General features: G+C 44.3%; 1 protein-coding gene across 6 annotated transcripts in view; it reads left to right on the top strand.

The window, feature by feature from the left end:
* hspg2 (heparan sulfate proteoglycan 2) overlaps nt 1-20,595 on the top strand; it is a 528,081-nt gene that overhangs the window by 319,624 nt on the left and 187,862 nt on the right. For all 6 annotated transcript variants that reach the window (XM_068017554.1, XM_068017556.1, XM_068017557.1 and 3 more), the window contains exons 34-37: nt 8,996-9,088; nt 10,303-10,386; nt 14,234-14,464; nt 15,970-16,083. In XM_068017554.1, coding sequence (XP_067873655.1) covers nt 8,996-9,088; nt 10,303-10,386; nt 14,234-14,464; nt 15,970-16,083 — 522 coding nt within the window. The remainder of the gene's footprint in view (nt 1-8,995; nt 9,089-10,302; nt 10,387-14,233; nt 14,465-15,969; nt 16,084-20,595) is intronic.

Below are 20,595 nucleotides of genomic sequence, written 5' to 3' on the forward strand. Positions count from 1 at the left end.
CTGGTACCATCTGGTTGTTGGCTGTAGTGACAATCTGTGGTCATAATCATGAAGACACTACAGGTCTCCTTCAAACAAAGCTCGAGTCAAAACATAATTGGACTTATGGCATTACATTGGTCCTACATGGTTGGATCTCAAAGTGAAGCAGGGAAAGGATATATTAGCACACTAATAACCCTCTTATTTGTTTCTGTTGCATGTTTTGGTGTTTTTTGGATAATATTTTTTGTCTTAATACTATGATTTAACACTTGGAATAAATTGGACATTTAACACCTGCTGAAAATCCTTCAAAGGACAGCAGTGAACATTGGATACGACTATGCGATGCACTGATGTGGATAAAGTAATTGCATGAAGCAGTTCAAAAGAGGAAGAACATTTATAGAACCTTTTTGAAAACAAACTACACAATTCATCATCCTTGTCTGTGTTGTGATTTCATGTGACGTTTATTATTTAGTAAGTGGTAAGCTTGTGGCTGGATTGCAATGGTGATGCTTTTAAATGTAGATGCTCATATAGATGACATGTTCCTCCACTTCCTTGTAGTCTGTGCCTGATGTGGAAGAACAGAAGCGAATAGATGACGAGATATGGGCAATTTTAACTGGCTTTACTGCTGAGCAGTTGCACAAACCAGACAATCCCACCCCATCTGGTGGCAGGAATCTGTCCCAGCCATCCCATCCATTATCTCGACTGGCCTCAGCAAGGTCTGCTGGACCCCCTGCTCCCTCTGCGTCTCGCAACGCATCATCTCATTCCATACACTCGTCTTTCTCTTCAAGAACTGCTACTTCCCATTCTTCTCAACCCTCATCTCTCCTTTCCCATCCCGGCCACTACACAGAGGTATGGAAATCTTCCTTTGATGGGAAATCTAATCATCCATTTAAGGATAATAAAAAGTCAAGCAACAACTTTCCATTTGGTAAAATGTCAACAAGTGTAGCTAAACCCTGTGCACTGGGACATGTTTGTTTGCAAACTATCTCTGTAATGTAGAGCATTCCATCGACAACTGTCACAAGTGATGAATAGTTAAGGTCAGTTGTGATAATAGGATGTCAGGCATGGTAAAAAATTGGGTTTTAAATAGTCTGGTGGCAAAGTGTGTTGATTGATCATGCAGTGTCCCGCAGTGGTTGGATGTGACGTTGTGTCAATTCCTCAGCCTCTGTGGGGTCACCAGGAGAGGATAAAAATGGTTTTGAGGTGCTTCCAAGAAGGAAAATGAGAAGGTGTTGTCTGGAATGAAAACAGAAAATGCAGGAAACACTCAGCAGGTCAGGCAGCATCTTTGGAGAAAGTAACAGAGCTAACGTTTATGGTCGATGACCTTTTGTCAGAACTGGAAAAAATTAGAGATCTAACAGATTTTAAGCAAGTAAAGAGGCAGGGAAAGGGGTTAAGTGGAGGAAGGAGCAAAAGGGAACGATTGTGATTGGGTGGGAGGCAAGAGAGATTAAATGACAAAAGGGATGATGGAGAAAAGCAAAAGAAGATGGCAATGAGAAAAGTAAAGTAACAAAAGATGGGTCTCGAGGAGATATAAATGGCAATAGCAGAATCATCACTGACGTCTGCCCTCTGGCAAAGTGGGAACAATGGTTATGATTGGAAATTATTGAACTCTATGTTGAGTCCAGAAGGCTGTAAAGTGTCTAATTGTAAGATGAGGTGCTGCTCCTCAAGCTTCTGTTGAGCTTCATTGGGATGGTGTAGGAGCCCAAAGAGAGAGTGGGCGTGAGACAGAGAATTAAAATGACAAGAAGCGTGGGGGTCCCACAGACTGCACGGAGGTGTTTCACAAAATCACCCAATTGGGTGTAGAACGGGGACAATTTTACACAAAGCCCAGTGACTGGCTCAAGGGTAGCGTGGTTCAAAAACTGGCCAACTGTTGCCCTGCCCTCTGTCAGAGAATAAGAAACTAAAGAGAAAGCCAGCACTTAAACATGAGGTTGTTCGGCAATTACTGTTAAGCCTGTCCAGGGGTAGGGTTTGATTCATATTAAAATTGCAGAGAGTTAAACAGAGGGCAGGCATTGAGGGGTTTTGATGGAGTAAATAAGGAGAAACTGCTTTTACTGGCAGAATGGTCGGTAACCAGGGGGCACAGATTTAAGATAATTTGCAAAAGGATCAGGGGGAGATGAGAATTCCTTTTATGCAGCGAGTTTTTGTGACCTGGAATGCGCTGCCTGAAACGGCGGTGGAAGCAGATTCAATAATAACTTTCAAAAGGGAATTGGAAAGGAAATCATTGCAGTGCTGAGGGGAAAGAGCGGGGGAGTGGGATTAATTGGATAGTCCTTAAAAAGAGCCAGCATAGATGGGCCAAATGGCCTTCTCTGCTGTATCATTCTATTATCATGTTTAGGTATTGACTTCCTGCAGTGGGATAATGTGCTGACACATCCTAAATAAGAATTTCTCGTTTGTAAACTGGGCGTTGTTTGAGTGTACCCAGTTTCCTCACACATATTGCTCATGATAGCTGCGGTTCCTTCCTTTTGGCAGTCTTCTGTTCCTTAGTCAGCATGACTGGAAAAAGTTTACCTTTGCCAATAGTTAGCAGTGATTTTCCACGGTACTACATGTTCCTAGTCCTCGTGTTAGACTCGAGCTGCAGCCTCAACTAAGACCTTAGACATAGCAGAAGAGGGGAAAGTATTGCCTAGCTTGTCCTTTGCAAGATGCGCACAACTGACCTTCTCCTGTTAGGTTGCTGAAACCTGTTATTTATATCTATATATATATATATATATATACACACATACACATATATACACCAGTTAAATGAATTTATGAAGGATTTCTTCACTGAGGGGCTGCAGACTCATCTATAGATTTTTCCAAGCTTTTGGTTGGAGGAAGATTAGATAAATAGAAGGAAAGTCGCTGTAAATATTTTGATAAAATTACCACTGGTACATGCATTCCTAATAGATTATGCAGTCTAAATCTTGCAAAATCTTGATTACTTGAAATTTTAAATTGAAATCTATCCATCGGCTTTAGGGGTGAATATTGTTCATCTTGATCGTGTCACTGCTCGTGTGTGCAGAGTGATACAGGGCACCAAGGATCTGCGTTTAACTGCGCAGCATCTTAAATATTTGCTCTCAACCAGGCAGAGCAGCATCTGGCTGAGGAAGGGAAAGTGATATGGCTGGTTTTCGCCAACTTCTATTGGAAAATGTGCACTTGTAGAGAATTAGACTTCTTTATGAGCTTTCCTTGTGTGATCACTTGGGCAAGTGCAGTCCCTGGGAAGGTTAGTTTAAACATACTGTAGCCTGAGTCATGGAAAGGGAAAAAAGATAGGAGCTTAAAAGAAAAAGTCAGTAACTTTGTTCTCCATTTGGGTGCAAAGATTTGCATTATTTTTAAACCAGTTCCGTTATAAATTGATGAAATTGTGTTGATTTTCTCTATGTACAAACAGATGAGAAACATTCCTCAGACCCCTTTACTGCAAGCTCAGGAATCATCAAACTTAATTTCTTCCCCCGTCTTCGGTCCAAGGTCTGGAGGCTTTGAAAAGGTAGCCACGGTTAGCTTTTGCATGGCATATTCTCGTCTCTCCGTGACCGCATGCGTGTCCAAGATGTGAATGTCTTCAGAAAGCTGCCTATGGGACCACAAATTCCAGATCTTTGGATAAGGTTCCCAGTCAGCCAGAGGAGCTCATAGTGCCTGTATTTCTGGATGTTGTCGTAATTCACCATGTAAACTGGCCTGTGATCATTAAAAATAACATCAGAGCAGCATGTTTGTGTTAGAAGTAAGATTATGTAGAAAGTAGCTGCGATCACTGCAAAATGTAGGCCATTCTGCATGAGGTTTTGGCATGGTCCTAAATCCCCGTGCTGGGTATACTTATCTTTATTTTATTGGGGTTGGGTTTTAGTTAGATCTAATGTGTGTATGGCTTTGTTGTGATTGGCTCTAAAGTGCATGTTTGGACTTGAGATGTCCAGTTACCCCGTGTCATTTGTGAATAATTAAAAGTGGGCTCTTGCTAGCTGTTGAGTTGCAGCGATACCCTTGAGCGGGGACCTGCCTCATGCCTTATCTATTCAATGTTCTGAGTATGGGAGGTGTTCCATTGGTCACTGTCTCTTCCAGGACTTGCAGTCAGCTCTTGGGTGCGTCCGCCATAAGGTGACTAGCGTCTTCAAATTGTGTGGTAATAAAGGTCTGATGTCAGGCATCACCGTTTCCATTGGTTGTCATAACAACGCTGGATGTAAGGCAGGCCAGTAGGTGTAATTGGAATCCAGCATTGGTTTGGCAGGCAGGAGAGGTTATTTACGTTTTATAGGTGCCCTGAAGGAATGCATTTGATTGTACGGTGGTTTCAGAAAGCTTTTTAGTAAGGAAGTGAAGCAAAGCCAAGAAACTTGACAGGATTTCCCTAGCTCGGTTTAAAAAAAAATCTGTAAAAACGACTTGACTTCCTACTCAGAAGCCTCACTAGCCCCCAAGGCCTGCAACAGCCATTTGCATCATCACACCTCCCCTTGTAAGTGGGTACCCCATTGCAGGTGGGAATTCTGCTGGATACCTGCCCAACCTAAAAGAACAAGGTTGACCTTAGAATGTTAGCTTTACACTAAATGTCTGTCAGTGGAAAATCCTAACTAAGGTACTTGTTGAAAGTTCTTGTCTCTGATGCCAAATGAGATGGGGATCTTCATTATATTTCATCTTTAATTGTAATTGGCAATCAGTCCAAGCCTTCCAGTTTCAAAGTGCCACAGTAAGTAGCAGGACTATTCCCTTTGTTTAATTTCACTCTGTATTCGAATAATAAATAGCTTGAATTACAGAATGCTGGAAAGCTGCAGATTGATGAAAAGCTTTTTGAAATGGAGGAGAAATTGGAGAAATAAAATGAAGCATTTTTCCAAGTGACCTTTCACTGCTCATGTTTAGAACTTGAGAGTGATCTCCATTCAGAAATATGTTTTATGGAGCAGGCAGAAAAGTGTCTTCCATCTTTTGTCCTCCTGATTACCACACAAGAAGCTTGTTAGCATCAGTTTTTGTTTTTGTAAAACAAACTATCCATTTCCTGGCCTCTTGAAGCCATCATTTGTGACATGGGATAGGCCTTATGATGGTAACGTGGACTCTTCCAACCCAACTCCAGATCATCCCACCACCTAATAGCCTATTGGGCAGGATGGTCCTGGGGGAATAAACAGTGGGAAAGTTTCCAAGGCTGTGAGGGAAGACTCTGCCAGCTTTTAGCTAGCTAAAATTCCAACACTCCCAACCTGGGGTTCCCTCTGTCTTGGGTGTTGCCAACCTGCACTTAAGCTTGGTAGGCATACGTAAGTGGGCTGTGCTATGTATATCGGAAACTCTACCAGTTTACAGCTCTCTGTAGTTAGGTTTAGAGAACCTTGAGCTTGTCGCTGGGTTTCTGTGCATGTACAACACTTGCCTACTAATCAAAGGGTGTAAAATGGCCAATTAATCTTGTAATTAAAAAGAAAATGCTGCAAATACTCAACACGTTTGGCAGCATCTGTGGTGAGAGAAACAGATTTAAGTGTTTCAGGTTAATAATCTTTCATCAGAACTGGTGTTCTCGCCATTGAATTAACTTTGTGCTTAGTTCATTTTGCTCAACCATGTGGTTTTTACCAAAAATACAGTACTTATATACTGTTAGAATCTGGTACCTTTACAAGTGCTCAGCATTTTCTAATAATTTCATTAAACTCTCATGAAAACAAATCTGGGTGTATTTTATCTGCAGGGAATGGGGGGAGGGGAAGCTCTGCTTCCTGAAAGAATCCTGCAGAAGAAATTTCAGCGCATGTCCTGGAATGTGCCTTTGACTGCTAGCTACTCTGTGTATACTTCCTCTGTTCATCTTGTGTCTGCCTCTTTTCCTATCCCAGTATACTCTGCTTTACAAGGGCTTCAGCCTCCTACCTGAAAGCAATTTCTATTGGCGACTACCTCACCAGTACCTGGGGAACAAGGTAACCAGTAATTCCAGTACTGAAATAGAAACCATATCTTTGCAAGATTGTAGTTTGGATAATGATTCCAACTGGTATAAGTTGTGTCTGTTTCTAATTTAACATGACAGTGTCTTTGTATGTACTTTTGAAGAGAGATTCACTGGTTGGGCTGTGCTGTATGGCTCAGTGAGAAAGTGTTGAAAGCCTCTAGGTCTCACACTAGATCCTCTGTTCTTCCTCATAGACCCCTGCATCTCTTGCCCAAAACCTTCCATCTGTGTCCCCTAGTCCTTGTACCATCAGCTAATGGGAACAGCTTTTTCTTGTCTTACTTACCTAAGCCTGTCATAATCTTGCTCACCTTGATCAAAATAGATCCTCAATCTCATTTGCTCCAGGGAGAACAACCCCAGCTTTCCCAACCTAACTTTGTAACTGAGGTCCCTCATTGTTGGAACCATCCTGGTCAACCTCCTCTGCACCCTGTCAAGGACTCTCGCATCCTTCCTAAAGTGTGGTGTCCAGAACTGGTCACAATACTCTAGTTGGGGCCTAACCAGAGCTTTATAAAGGTTCAGCATAACTTTCCTGCTTTTCTTCTCAATGCCTCTATTTAAAAGCCCAAGATCCCATATGTTACTAACCACTCTCAATATGTCCTGCCACCTTCAAAGATCAATGCACATGCACCCCAGGACCCTTTGTTCCTGCACACTCTTTATTAAGTCTATATTGCATATATACCATATATTATATATATTGTATAATAGATATTTGTATAATATATTGTGTAACTTGAGTGTCCCGAGCAACAATGCAAAATATAAGTTAGTCACCAACAGATCCAATAAAGAATTGGTGCGAAATTTCCTTATAAAGAGAATGTGGAACTCACTCTCTCTTGGAGTGAATGAAGCAGATAGCATTCATGCATTTAAGAGGAGGCTTAAAGCATACTTGAAGAAGAAGGGAATAAGGGGGCATGGAGGCAGGCTGGGAAGAGGTAGTTCGAGTGGGAAGAGGTTCATGTGAAGCTAGTTGGGTCGAAGGGCCTGTTTCTGTGCTGTGTAACTCTATGACTCTATGAGAGAGTCAGGGGATGTTAATGGCCATTGTGTTACCTTACGGCCAATGCTGATGGTCAAAAGCAGTACTACAAGCCGGATTGCTCTGTCCTGGGGATATCCAGTGGTGAGATGCAAACTAAGAGCACAATCAGAAGTAACAATCTATTCTGAGACATTTGTGTAAGTAACTCATTGTGATCCTCTGTATTTCACTGCTGTTCAAGATAGCAGCACTGTCACAGTGGCACTATGATTATGTAACACCCACTAACAGAGCCAGTGGCTTTTGGTTCCAGTCTATGGTGGAACCCTATAAATATGTCCTTCTCAAATATACACGACAATATGCTTTGGATATGGATGTCTACTTTTAGTTATGGTGATTTGAAAGGTCAAGAGATCTAAATAAATATCCATGATTGGCTTTTATCTATCATTCTTCCAGTTCACAGCTGTAACCCTGTGATGTATCTGCTTCCAACACCCAGGAATGTCTTTTTCCCAATGACAGCAATTGTTAGTTAACGGATGAAATGAACTGCGTCCAGCTGTATCCACTCGGGGGCTGCCGCTTTGTTCCGGCTGCTCCCTCCTGCAACTTCTCCATTCCCTAGTCCCACATTCCAGTCCATGCCTGGTTGTTCCACTCCACTCCATGTTCCTGGCCCATACCCTGGACTCACTGGGCTGAATTTTATGGGCTCCCTAGGGACAGGAACGGAGGGAGGGAAAGCAAAAAATTGTGTGGAAGGTGGGGGAGGGGGTGTTGGTGGAGTGCCTTCCCAACAGCTTCCAACTTAGTTTAGGGCTAGGAAGGCTGAGGACAACCTTCCCACCTCAGGCCAATTAATGGCTACTTAAGGGCCTCTTCCTGCTTGCACTTCAATTTAAGTGAAGGTGGAGGGGCCCACTGCGGTGTAGAGTACCTGGCAGTCTCCGAACGGGGTTTTTGGGGGGGGGGGGGGTCCCTCCTTTGGGGGGGCAATCCAGGGCCCCGGGAGGGCCTCCCTGCCAGTGATAGCTGTCCCCTGGAAAGACCCCCCCTCTCCACCCTGTTGCCGGGGGCTGCCTGCCTGGCCCTGTCCCAGGTCCTCATCCCTCCTCTTCTATCTTTGTACTGTAGGGGCTCCTGCCACTGCTCCTGGTGGCACTGCTGGTACCGCAGAGCTGCCGGCTTTCCTGTTGGTCGGCAGCTCTTGGAGGCGGGAGCTCATCCCTTAAAGGGATGGCATACCCGACAGCAGGCAGTTAATGACCTACCCTCCGTGGAATTGCAACAGGGGTTTGACAGAGGGCCGAGGTGTGGTCTCCCCCACCTTCCAGCCCGCCGCCGGGACCCCCGTCGCGCCAATAAAGTTCAGCCCACTCTCAACCCCCATACATTTGCCCAGGCATGCGTCATGGAGAGGTGACTCTATATTCGCCTCACAGCGACCGAAACAACACGGAAGGCAGCAGTTACGGGTTATAAGTCCAGAATATTGGCCTTTATAGCCACTCCAGGCGCTGCTCCACAAACCACTGACCACCTCCAGGCGCTTACCCATTGTCTCTCGAGACAAGGAGGCCAAAGAAGAAGAATGCAGTGCCACAGGAGATTTATCAGTAATAGAGTCTGAAACTGAAGTATTGGAAATTAGTGGTTTTAAAAAATCCAGGTTTCCGAAAAAATAAATGCAATCTATAAATTGTTAATTCAAGTATGGAACAGCTCACTGTTCAACTTATACAGTGTGTCAGCGATTTATGAAATGGATCATTACATTTCTTTAAGTATCTACTTGGCCATGGTGTCTGACTGTTAAATCCAAGCTACACTGTTGATAATTGTTTTCTCCATCTGGGCTCCTGGTTAAGAAGTTTCCAGTGGCACTATAATCCATGTGTTGTGTCAGTATGAAGTATTCTTTGAAATATTTTTGTTATTTTGCACAGGTAACTTCCTACGGTGGACTCCTTCGGTATACGCTCTCCTACGATGCAGGGTTCCGGGGTTCCATGGTACCAGATGCTGACGTGCAGATCATTGTAAGTGACTGCAGTTGTCCATCTGACACACTTCACTTAAGTCTGTAGAAATCAAGGAAAACATTTGCAAAATGTTGACCTTGGGTTCCCACCATGTAGCTTTGTATAATACCTAAGATGTGCGTCTGCATTGTCTTGAGAAATAAGTATTTAGACGTCGAATACATGAGCTCTTGAAACCAGGGAGTATTCCTTGCACCTGCTGTGTACATCATGCGCCCCATTTTTCCGAGCTGGCATGCACTCAGCTGGACAGAGGCTGTTCCTGATGCACTTGCCCATTATTAAGGCCAGTTGTTTCAATTTACCTGGCTCACGATTTCTGAACTTTTGTCAGGGAAACACTCCGGCAACTCTCTCGGCCCCTTCAAAATGGTGGCCATTGAAGGCACTTTGAGTTGTGCTTTTTCGGGATTGGTTCTCACATTACATACTTTTTGGGTCCTATCTTTACATTTTTTAGGTGGATTTGTTCTTTTGTTTTAAAATTCTTTGCATTTTTTTGTTTTTTGTTTGTTTTCGCATTGTAACATTGAAAGAGCTCATGCACTATGAGAGATAGGTGTTGGCAGCTACCTTTGCATTATGCAGCATGGTTGCATTACAGTGATTTCCCATGTCTTTGTGTGTGTGTGTCTGAGAGACCAGGCTTTCAATTATCCTTGAAGGTTTGCCCTACTGAGCTATGGAAATGTATGTGGTGCAGTGAAAGAATTGAGAGTAGGGATGAGGAGTTGATGTTTGTTCAATTTTAGGTGAGCAATTATTGGATTAGACTTTTTTTTTTTTAATTTTATTTTAGAGATACAGCACTGAAACAGGCCCTCCAGCCCACCGAGTCTGTGCCGACCATCAACCACCCATTTATACTAATCCTACACTAATTCCATATTCCTACCACATCCCCACCTGTCCCTATATTTCCCTACCACCTACCTATACTAGGGGCAATTTATAGTGGCCAATTTACCTATCAACCTGCAAGTCTTTGGCATGTGGGAGGAAACCGGAGCACCCGGAGGAAACCCACGGAGACACAGGGAGAACTTGCAAACTCCACACAGGCAGTACCCAGAATTGAACCCGGGTCGCTGGAGCTGTGAGGCTGCGGTGCTAACCACTGCGCCATTGTGCCACCCCTTTGTCCATGTTTAATGGTATACAGATCTGTCAATCATTTATCTGAAAATGTTTTTGTTTGTGTGATCTTTCAGGGTAATGACATCACTTTGGTGACATACCACCATCACCGGCTGCAACCAAGAGAGATACAGTCCTTTGAGATCATGTTCAAGGAGGTAAAGGGTTAATCTTTGAGCGTTCCATTTCAGCAATCCTCCACTAAATGTCTTTGATGATAAAATGAAGACCATTAGTATCTTGGAGATGAGTTGCATTAGAGGAATGAGGAAAGAAGCAGCTGAAGTTACATTGGCTGGAATGGACATGCATTCTGAGAATGGAAAAGGAGGTGTCGACACAACAAACCTGTCCTTTTTCGATAGATTAATCCAACAACCAAGCTCCCAGTCATTGCCTTGTGTCCCTTTGCTCTCTAGAAACGCATCCAATTCTCTCCCAATCCCATTGATATTGCTGGTGTTGGTGCCCTTCCATGGTGACTTCCTCCACAGGACTGTCGCTCTTGGGGTGAAATGGGTTCTGCCTGATATCCAATTTACTCCTAACTTACTCATGTCCACGATAGACTCTGTACAGGACAGTAAAATAAATAAATGCTGCACATTTACTCATTGTGAGTAGTGATTAGTATGGTGAGTAGAATAGTGTCAACAGTAATGCGCGTGTTGGTTACAGGAGGAAAATTGGCCAGAACATATGGAAAATTCTGGCCCTTATTTACTCCATGGGATATTTCATGTCCATTTGCACTTTTGAAGTGGAACGTCACAGCAGCTTTGACTGGGCAGCATTCGCTGAGATGTTGCATGAATTATGTGCCAAGATCCTGAAGATGGGGCTTGAAGTTTCTGATTGAGAAGGGACAGTGATAATAACTGAGCCAAGCCAATTCATGAGCTATTGAGGACACCAAAATATTGGTTCATGTTCATCTCTGTACTAAAAAAAAATCCACAAATCATGAAGAGGGACCATCCATACAAATTAATTTTGTTTGAACACAGTGCTGGTTTTCCTTCAAGGCGCTACATAGTCCAGTGGAGGAAAGGGTAGGAATATTGTCTGATTTTATTATTGTGTATCTTTACAGGTGAGTTCCCAATAGCTGATGGTGCAAGGACTTTTTATTCATTCATGGGATGTGGGCATCACTGGCTAGGCCAGCATTTATTGTCCATCCTAACTTGCCCTTGAGAAGGTGGTGGTGAGCTGCCTTCTTGAACTGCTGCAGTCCATGTGGGTTAGGAACACCCACAGTGCTGTTAGGAAGGGAGTTCCAGGATTTTGACCCAGCGACAGTGAAGGAACAGCGATATAGTTCCAAGTCAGGATGGTGTGTGGCTTGGAGGGGAACTTGCAGGTGGTGGTGTTCCCATGCGTTTGCTGCCCTTGTCCTTCTAGCTGGGTTTGGAAGGTGCTGTCAAATGAGCCTTGGTGAGTTGCTGCTGTGCATCTTGTAGATGGTACACACTGCTGCCACTGTGCTTCGGTGGTGGAGGGAGTGAATGTTTGTGGATGAGGTGCCAATCAAGCAGGCTGCTTTGTCCTGGATGGTGCTGAGCTTCTTAAGTGTTGTTGGAGCTGCACCCATCCAGGCAAGTGGAGAATATTCCATCACACTCCTGACTTGTGTCTTTTAGATGGTGGACAGACATTAAGGAGACAGGAGGTGAGTTACTCCTAGCCTGTGACCTGCTCTTGTAGCCACAGTATTTATATGGCTACTCCAGTTCAGTTTCTGGTCAATGGTAACCCCCAGGATGTTGATAGTGGGGGATTCAGCGATGGTAATGCCATTGAATGTCAAGGGCATTTTGTTAGATTTTCTCTTGATGGAGATGGTCATTGCCTGGCACTTGTGCGGCGCGAATGTTACTTGCCACTTATCAGCCCAAGCCTGGATATTGTCCAGGTCTTGCTGTATCTCTACATGGACTGCTTCAATATCTGAGGAGTCTCAAATGGTGCTGAACATTGTGCAATCGTCCGTGAACATCCCCACTTCTGACCTTATGACTGAAGGAAGGTCATTGATGAAGTAGCTGAAGATGGTTGGGCTGAGGACACTACCCTCAGGAACTCCTGCAGTGATGTCCTGGAGCTCAGATGATTGACTTCCAACAACCACAACCATCTTCCTTTGCGCTAGGTATGACTCCAACCAGTGGAGAGTTTTCCCCCTGATTCTCATTGACTTCAGTTTTGCTAGGGCTCCTTGATGCCATACTCAGTCAAGTGCTGCCTTGATGTCAAGGGCAGTCACTCTCACCTCACCTCTTGAGTTCAGCTCTTATGTTCATGTTTGGACCAATGCTGTAATGAGGTCAGGAGCTGAGTGGCCCTGGCGGAATCCAAACTGAGTGTCACTGAGCAGGTTATTGCTGAGCAAGTGCCGCTTGATAGCACTGTCGATGACACCTTCCATCACATTACTGATGATTGAGAGTGGACTGAAGGTGCGGTAATTGGCAGTGTTAGACATGTCCTGCTTTTTGTTACAAGATATACCTGGGCAATGTTCCACATTGCCGGGTAGATGCCAGTGTTGTAGCTGTACTGGGACAGCTTGGCTAGGGGCGCGGCAAGTTCTGCAGCACAGGTCTTCAGTACTACTGCCGGAATATTGTCAGGCCCCATAGCCTTTGCAGTATCCAGTGACTTCAGTCATTCCTTGATATCACGCAGAGTGAATCGAATTGGCTGAAGACTGTCATCTATGATGCTGGGGACTTCAGAAGAAGACCGAGATGGATCATCAACTCGGCACTTCTGGCTGAAGATTGTTGCAACTGCTTCAGCCTTATCTTTCACACTGATGTGCTGGGCTCCCCCATCATTGAGGATGGGGATATTTGTGGAGCCACCTCCTCCAGTTAGTTATTTAATTGTCCACCACCATTCTCGACTGGAAGTGGCAGGACTGCAGAGCTTAGATCTGATCCGTTGGTTATGGGATCGCCTAGCTCTGTCTATGGCATGCTGCTTATACAGTTTGGAATGCAAGTAGTCCTGTGTTGTAGCTTCACCAGGTTGACACCTCATTTTGAGGTATGCCTGGTGCTGCTCTGGCATGCCCTCCTTCACTCTTCATTGAACTAGGGTTAGTCTCCCATCTAGATGCTAATGGTAGAATGGGGGATATGCTGGGCCATGAGGTTACAGATTGTGGTCGAGTACTATTCTGCTGTTGCTGATGGCCCACAGCGCCTCATGGACGCCCAGTTTTGCATTTCTAGATCTGTTTGAAATCTATCCAATTTAGCACGGTGGTAGTGTCACACAACACGATGGAGGGTATCCTCAATCTGAAGGTGCGACTAGGGAGCACAGATTTAAGGTTTTGGGCAAGAGATATGGGGGGGTGTGAGGAAGAACTTTTTTTATGCAATGAGTGCTAATGACCTGGAAGTTGCTGCATACGAGGGTGGTGGAAGCCGAGATGGTGAATGATTTCGAAAGGAAATTGGATGGCCTCTTGAGGGCAATAGACACGCAGGACTCGGGGATGGAGCGGGGAATGGGATTGACTGGATTGCTCTACAGAGAACCAGTATGGACCTGATGGGGCTGAATGGCCTCCTTCTTGCCACAATGTCTGTATAGCTGGTTAAGATCTCATTGCAACTTTGTGTAGTTTTTAATAAAATTTTGAGAGGTTTGCAGTTCTCCAATCAAATGATAACAAATCACAGCTACAATTTATATGTAGGGCTCAATTTAATTATAAACACTCAACTTAATCTTCTGTGACTGTCAGATGACTAAATAATTAATGTAAGGATTGCCAAGCATTCTGTCTTCTGAAACATTTAACTATTTTTAACTAACTTTCAGAACACCTTTTAGTTGATCTTCAGTTTGGTGGCTGGGTTTAGATACTGGAACAGTTTTACATGAGCTGGATTTTAATATTAGGTGTCAGTAGATGAGGGATCCTTGGCCAAGATTGTTTGGGAGTCAGATTTGTCAGCAAAATGTGAATCTGCTCTTCTTTCCTTTCAGCAATTTTGGAAGCGCCCGGACGGTCAGCAGGCCACCCGGGAACATCTCCTGATGGTCCTCGCTGACTTAGATGAAGTCCTCATCCGAGCCACCTACTCGACCGACATGATCTCCGCCAGCCTCTCTGATGTGAGCATGGAGATTGCAGTGCCGTTCTACACCAACCTGGCACAGGCACTGCAAGTGGAAGAATGTCGCTGCCCCCCGGCATACCATGGCTTGTCCTGTCAGGTGACTACACCAAAATTGATCTGGCCTACTGTCAACTTCACTTGAAACTGCAACTTACTGTAAAGTCAACAACAGAAGCTTGCACTTATTTAGCACCTCTAACATATTAAAAAGTTCAAGGCACTTCACAGGAGCGTTATCAGGTAACATCTGACACCGAACCACAAATGGAGATATTAGGACAGCTCACTAAAACCTTGGTAAAAGATGAAGGTTGTAAGGAACATCATAAAGGAGCAAAGAGAGGAAGAAGGCGGGGAATTCGAGAGTTTAGAGCCCAGGCAGCTGAAGGCATGGTCACTAAATTTGGCACATGCAAGAGGCCAGAATTAGAGGAGCACAGAAGGTTGTAGGACTAGAGGATGATACAGGGATAGGGAAGGAGGTGGCCATGAAGAGATTGGAACACAAAGATGAGGTCCACATACTGTCATCTCTTAACATATTTTCCTTTGAATTTTTAATTTTGATCTTTTTTTATTTTTGAAATACAAGTTGTACTTCATACAATCAGTTAAAGCGATATATTCTGCACAATGATCCACTCCGCAGTTGTACCAGTGGGAGATTTGAGCATCCACTGATCGAGATGATGGGAGTAAGTTGTAGAAAGCGAAACACCTGTCACGATGATTAAAGCCTGATGTTCCCACTCATGGTCGCCACTAGTATGCTGGGTATCCTACAGTCAGAGACAGCCCTCAGTACCTCACTCTGCATCTGTGAGTAACTCTAGGCAATGAGTGCCAGTGGCTATTCAGCCATGGGATTTATTGCAGCCAAAATCCCACCTGGCTCTCAACTAGAATACATGCCTGTAGAGTAGTAGGGGTTACTACAGTGGGTTCCATTGCAAATGCTATGGTGGTATGAAATGAACATGATACAATACCCAGTTCACTGCAGATGATTTATTTATTTTAACACAGTTCGGCACTTTCCCTCATGCTTGAAGCTGCATGAAGATAAAAAGTCAAATAAATGAAAATTGTGATGATGGGAGAATAATTTTTGACACAGCGAGTTATGATGATCTGGAATTCACTGCCTAAAAGAGTGATGGAAACAGATTCGGTTGTAACTTTCAAAAGAGAATTGGATAAATACTAGAAAAGGAACGATTTGCATGTGTCTGGGTAAAAGCACAGAAATGACTAATTGGATAGCTCTTTCAAAGAGTCAGCAGGCGCACGATGGCCTGAATGGCCTCCTTCTATGCTCAATGATTCTATAAACCAATTAAAGACTTCTGTACATTGACCTTTGGGTTGTGAGTATTGGAAATGTTGATTTGAACCCAGGACTGCTGCTGCTGTATTCCTGACTAAGGTGGCTCAGTGGATTAGCAAGCGCTTTGCATCCCAATTTCAAAGTTCTAATTTTTGATTTCTCTGGTTTTTGCTCAGGTTTATTTTTTTAAAAAAGCACCAGTGCGATCAAGAAGGCAATTGAATAAAAGGACAGTATGTTGAAATTCTTTGTGTGTTGTCCTGTTTCTCTCCTAGGACTGTGCTCCTGGTTACACAAGGACTGGAGGAGGCCTGTACCTCGGAGATTGCAAGCTGTGCGAATGTAATGGGCACTCTGACACCTGCCACCCAGAGACTGGCCTTTGCTTGGTACATCGTTTCACAATCTACTTCAGTGTATTAGTAATTTAGCAAAGAGTGAGCAGTATCACAATGTCTCCCTTCAGCAATGGTCCCCAAGTGTATCTGTCCCATGTTTGCAGGGAGTGTCAGCTAGGAATTTCTCATTTACAAAGGTCTTTTACAGTGCCATGGAGTCATTTGGCAAAGAGTTGTAAAGCGTGGAATGTGAGAGTTGGCACATTGATAGTGAGCATTTTGATGCCTGCAGCACATGTATTCTTAAGTGTTAATCCTTCAAAGTGTCTTCTCTGTCAAACGAGTGCAGTCGCTCACCCAGTAGCTCTGCCAGTGAAGCTAAGCTTCAAGGAAGTCCTGGGTATGATAAACAAAAGACTATTCTAAAGGGGGAGCAGGAGCAGAGGGACCTGAGGGTATATGTGCACAAATCACTGAAGGTTGCAGGGCAGGTTGAGAAAGCGGTTAATAAAGCATACGGGATCCAGGGCTTTATCAATAAGGTGGCGCAGTGGTTAGCACCGCAGCCTCACAGCTCCAGCGACCCGGGTTCAGTTCTGGGTACTGCCTTTGTGGAGTTTGCAAGTTCTCCCTGTGAGCGCGTGGGTTTCCGCCGGGTGCTCCCATTTCCTCCCACAGCCAAAGACTTGCAGGTTGATAGATAAATTGGCCATTATAAATTGCCCCTAGTGTAGGCAGGTGGTAGGAGAATTGAGAGAAGGTGGGGATGTGGTAGGGAATATGGGATTAATGTAGGATTAGTCTTGATCTTTATGTCGTCATTGTCGATAGGAATAGTGCCGGAAGACTGGAGGATAGCAAATGTTGTCCCCTTGTTCAAGAAGGGGAGTAGAGACAGCCCTGGTAATTATAGACCTGTGAGGCTTACTTCGGTTGTGGGTAAAATGTTGGAAAAGGTTATAAGAGACAGGATTTATAATCATCTTGAAAAGAATAAGCTCATTAGCGATAGTCAGCACGGTTTTGTGAAGGGTAGGTCGTGCCTCACAAACCTTATTGAGTTTTTCGAGAAGGTGACCAAACAGGTGGATGAGGGTAAAGCAGTGGATGTGATGTATATGGATTTCAGTAAGGCGTTTGATAAGGCTCCCCACGGTAGGCTATTGCAGACAATACGGAAGTATGGGGTTGAAGGTGATTTAGAGCTTTGGATCAGAAATTGGCTAGCTGAAAGAAGACAGAGGGTGGTGGTTGATGGCAAATGTTCATCCTGGAGTTTAGTTACTAGTGGTGTACCGCAAGGATCTGTTTTGGGGCCACTGCTGTTTGTCATTTTTATAAATGACCTGGAAGAGGGTGTAGAAGGGTGGGTTAGTAAATTTGCGGATGACACTAAGGTCGGTGGAGTTGTGGATAGTACCGAAGGATGTTGTAGGGTACAGAGGGACATAGATAGGCTGCAGAGCTGGGCTGAGAGATGGCAAATGGAGTTTAATGCGGAAAAGTGTGAGGTGATTCACTTTGGAAGGAGTAACAGGAATGCAGAGTACTGGGCTAATGGGAAGATTCTTGGTAGTGTAGATGAAGAGAGAGATCTTGGTGTTCAGGTACATAAATCCCTGAAAGTTGCTACCCAGGTTAATAGGGCTGTTAAGAAGGCATATGGTGTGTTAGCTTTTATTAGTAGGGGGATCGAGTTTCGGAGCCACGAGGTCATGCTGCAGCTGTACAAAACTCTGGTGAGACCGCACCTGGAGTATTGCGTGCAGTTCTGGTCACCGCATTATAGGAAGGATGTGGAAGCTTTGGAAAGGGTGCAGAGGAGATTTACTAGGATGTTGCCTGGTATGGAGGGAAGGTCTTACGAGGAAAGGCTGAGGGACTTGAGGTTGTTTTCGTTGGAGAGAAGGAGGAGGAGAGGTGACTTAATAGAGACATATAAGATAGTCAGAGGGTTAGATAGGGTGGATAGTGAGAGTCTTTTTCCTCGGATGGTGATGGCAAACACGAGGGGACATAGCTTTAAGTTGAGGGGTGATAGATATAGGACAGATGTCAGAGGTAGTTTCTTTACTCAGAGAGTAGTAGGGGCGTGTAACGCCCTGCCTGCAACAGTAGTAGACTCGCCAACTTTAAGGGCATTTAAGTGGTCATTGGATAGACATATGGATGAAAATGGAATAGTGTAGGTCAGATGGTTTCACAGGTCGGCGCAACATCGAGGGCCGAAGGGCCTGTACTGCGCTGTAATGTTCTAATTCTAATTCTAGTATAAATGGGTGGTTGTTGGTCGGCACAGACTCGGGCCGAAGGGCCTGTTTCAGTGCTGTATCTCTCTATGACTCTAATAGGGGCATAGAGTACAAAAACAAGAGTGTTATGATAAACCTGTATAAAACACTTTCGGCCTCAACTGGAGTATTGTGTCCAGTTCTGGGCACCACACTTTAGGAAGGATGTTTTGGCATTAGAGAGGGTGCGGAAAAGATTCACGAGAATGGTTCCAGGGGTGAGGAACTTCAGTTACATGAATAGATTGGAGAAACTGGGACTGTTCTCCTTGGAGAAGAGAAGATTAAGAGGAGATTTGATAGAAGTGTTCAAAATCATGAGGGGTTTGGACAGAGTGGATAGATGAAACTCCCCATTGGCAGATGGATCCAGAACCAGAAGACACCAATTTAAGGTGATTGGTAAAAGAAGCAATGGCAAAAAGGAGGTAGAGAGAAAACAGGGAATTATAGACCGGTTAGCCTAATGTCAGTAGTGGGGAAAATGCTAGAGTCCATTATAAAAGATGTAATAGCAGAGCACTTGGAAAACAATGACATGATCGGACAAAGTCAACATGGATTTACGAAAGGGAAATCATGCTTGACAAATCTACTGGAATTTTTTGAGGATGTAACTAGTAGAATAGATAAGGGAGAACCAGTGGATGTGGTGTATTTGGACTTTCAGAAAACTTTCGATAAGGTCCCACATAAGAGATTAGCATGCAAAATTAAAGCACATGGGATTGAGGGTAAGGTAATGACATGGATAGAGAACTGGTTGGCAGACAGGAAACAAAGAGTAGGAATAAACGGGTCTTTTTCCGAGTGGCAGGCAGTGACTAGTGAGGTACCGCAGGGATCTGTGCTAGGACCCCAGCTATTCACAATATATATTAATGATATAGATGAGGGAGTTAAATGTAATATATCCAAGGTTGCAGACGACACAAAGCTGGGTGGGAGTGTGAGCTGTGAGGAGGATGCAGAGAAGCTCCAGTGTGATTCGGACAGGTTGAGTGAGTGGGCAAATATGTGGCAGATGCAGTATAATGTGGATAAATGTGAGGTTGTCTACTTTGGTGGCAAAAACAGGAAGACAGATTATTATCTGAACGGCGATAGATTGGGAAAGGGGGAGGTGCAGTGTGACCTGGGTGTCTTTGTGCACCAGTCGCTGAAAGTAAGCATGCGGGTGCAGCAGGCAGTTAAGAAGGCAAATGGTATGTTGGCCTTCATAGTGACAGGATTCAAGTACAGGAGCAAGGATGTCTTGCTGCAATTATACAAGGCCGTGGTGAGACCACATCTGGAGTATTGTGTGCAGTTTTGGTCTGCTTATGTGAGGAAGGATGTTCTTGCTATGGAAGGTGTGCAGCGAAAGTTCACCAGACTGATTCCTGGGATGGCAGGACTGATGTATGAAGAGAGATTGGGTCGATTAGGCTTGTATTCGCTAGAGTTTAGAAGAATGAGAGGGGATCTCATAGAAACCTACAAAATTCTAACAGGACTGGACAGACTGGATGCAGGAAGGAAGTTCCCGATGGCAGGGGAGTCCAGGACCAGGGGTCACAGTCTAAGGATAAGGGGTAAGCCATTTAGGACTGAGATGAGGAGAGATTTCTTCACCCAGAGAGTGGTGAACCTGTGGAATTCTCTACCACAGAAAGCAGTTGAGGCCAAATCATTAAATATATTCAAGAAAGAGTTAGATATAGTTCTTAGGGCTAAAGAAACCAAGGGATACGGGGAGAAAGCGGGAACAGGGTACTGAGTTTGGACGATCAGCCATGTTCGTATTGAAGAGCAGAGCAGGCTCAAAGGGCCGAATGGCCTACTCCTATTTTCTATGTTTCTATGTAACATGAGGAAAAACTTTTTTATGCAGTGAGTGGTTAGGATTTGGAATTTGTTGCCTGAGACTGTGGTGGAAGTAGATTCAATCATGGCTTTCAAAAGAAAATTGGACAATTATATGAAGAGAAAAAATTTGCAGGGCTACGGGGAAAAAGCAGGGGAGTGGGAGTTGCTGAGTTGCTCTTCCAGAGAGCTGGCATGGACACAACTGGCCGAATAGCCTCCTTCTGCACTTTAACCATTCTATGACTCTGTGATCCCCAGCCTGTGCTGATCAGAGCTGGTGAGGGAGCTCTGTTGGAACTGGTAATACTTCCATTGCTGATATGCACTGGCTAGAATCACAGTTAATGGATTTGTTTTATTCTTTCATGGGATGTGGGCGTCGCTGGCAAGGCCAGCATTTCTTGCCCATGCCTAATTGCCCTTG

This window comes from Heterodontus francisci, chromosome 37 (genome assembly GCF_036365525.1).
Source record: "Heterodontus francisci isolate sHetFra1 chromosome 37, sHetFra1.hap1, whole genome shotgun sequence".
Taxonomy (NCBI): Eukaryota; Metazoa; Chordata; class Chondrichthyes; order Heterodontiformes; family Heterodontidae; genus Heterodontus; species Heterodontus francisci.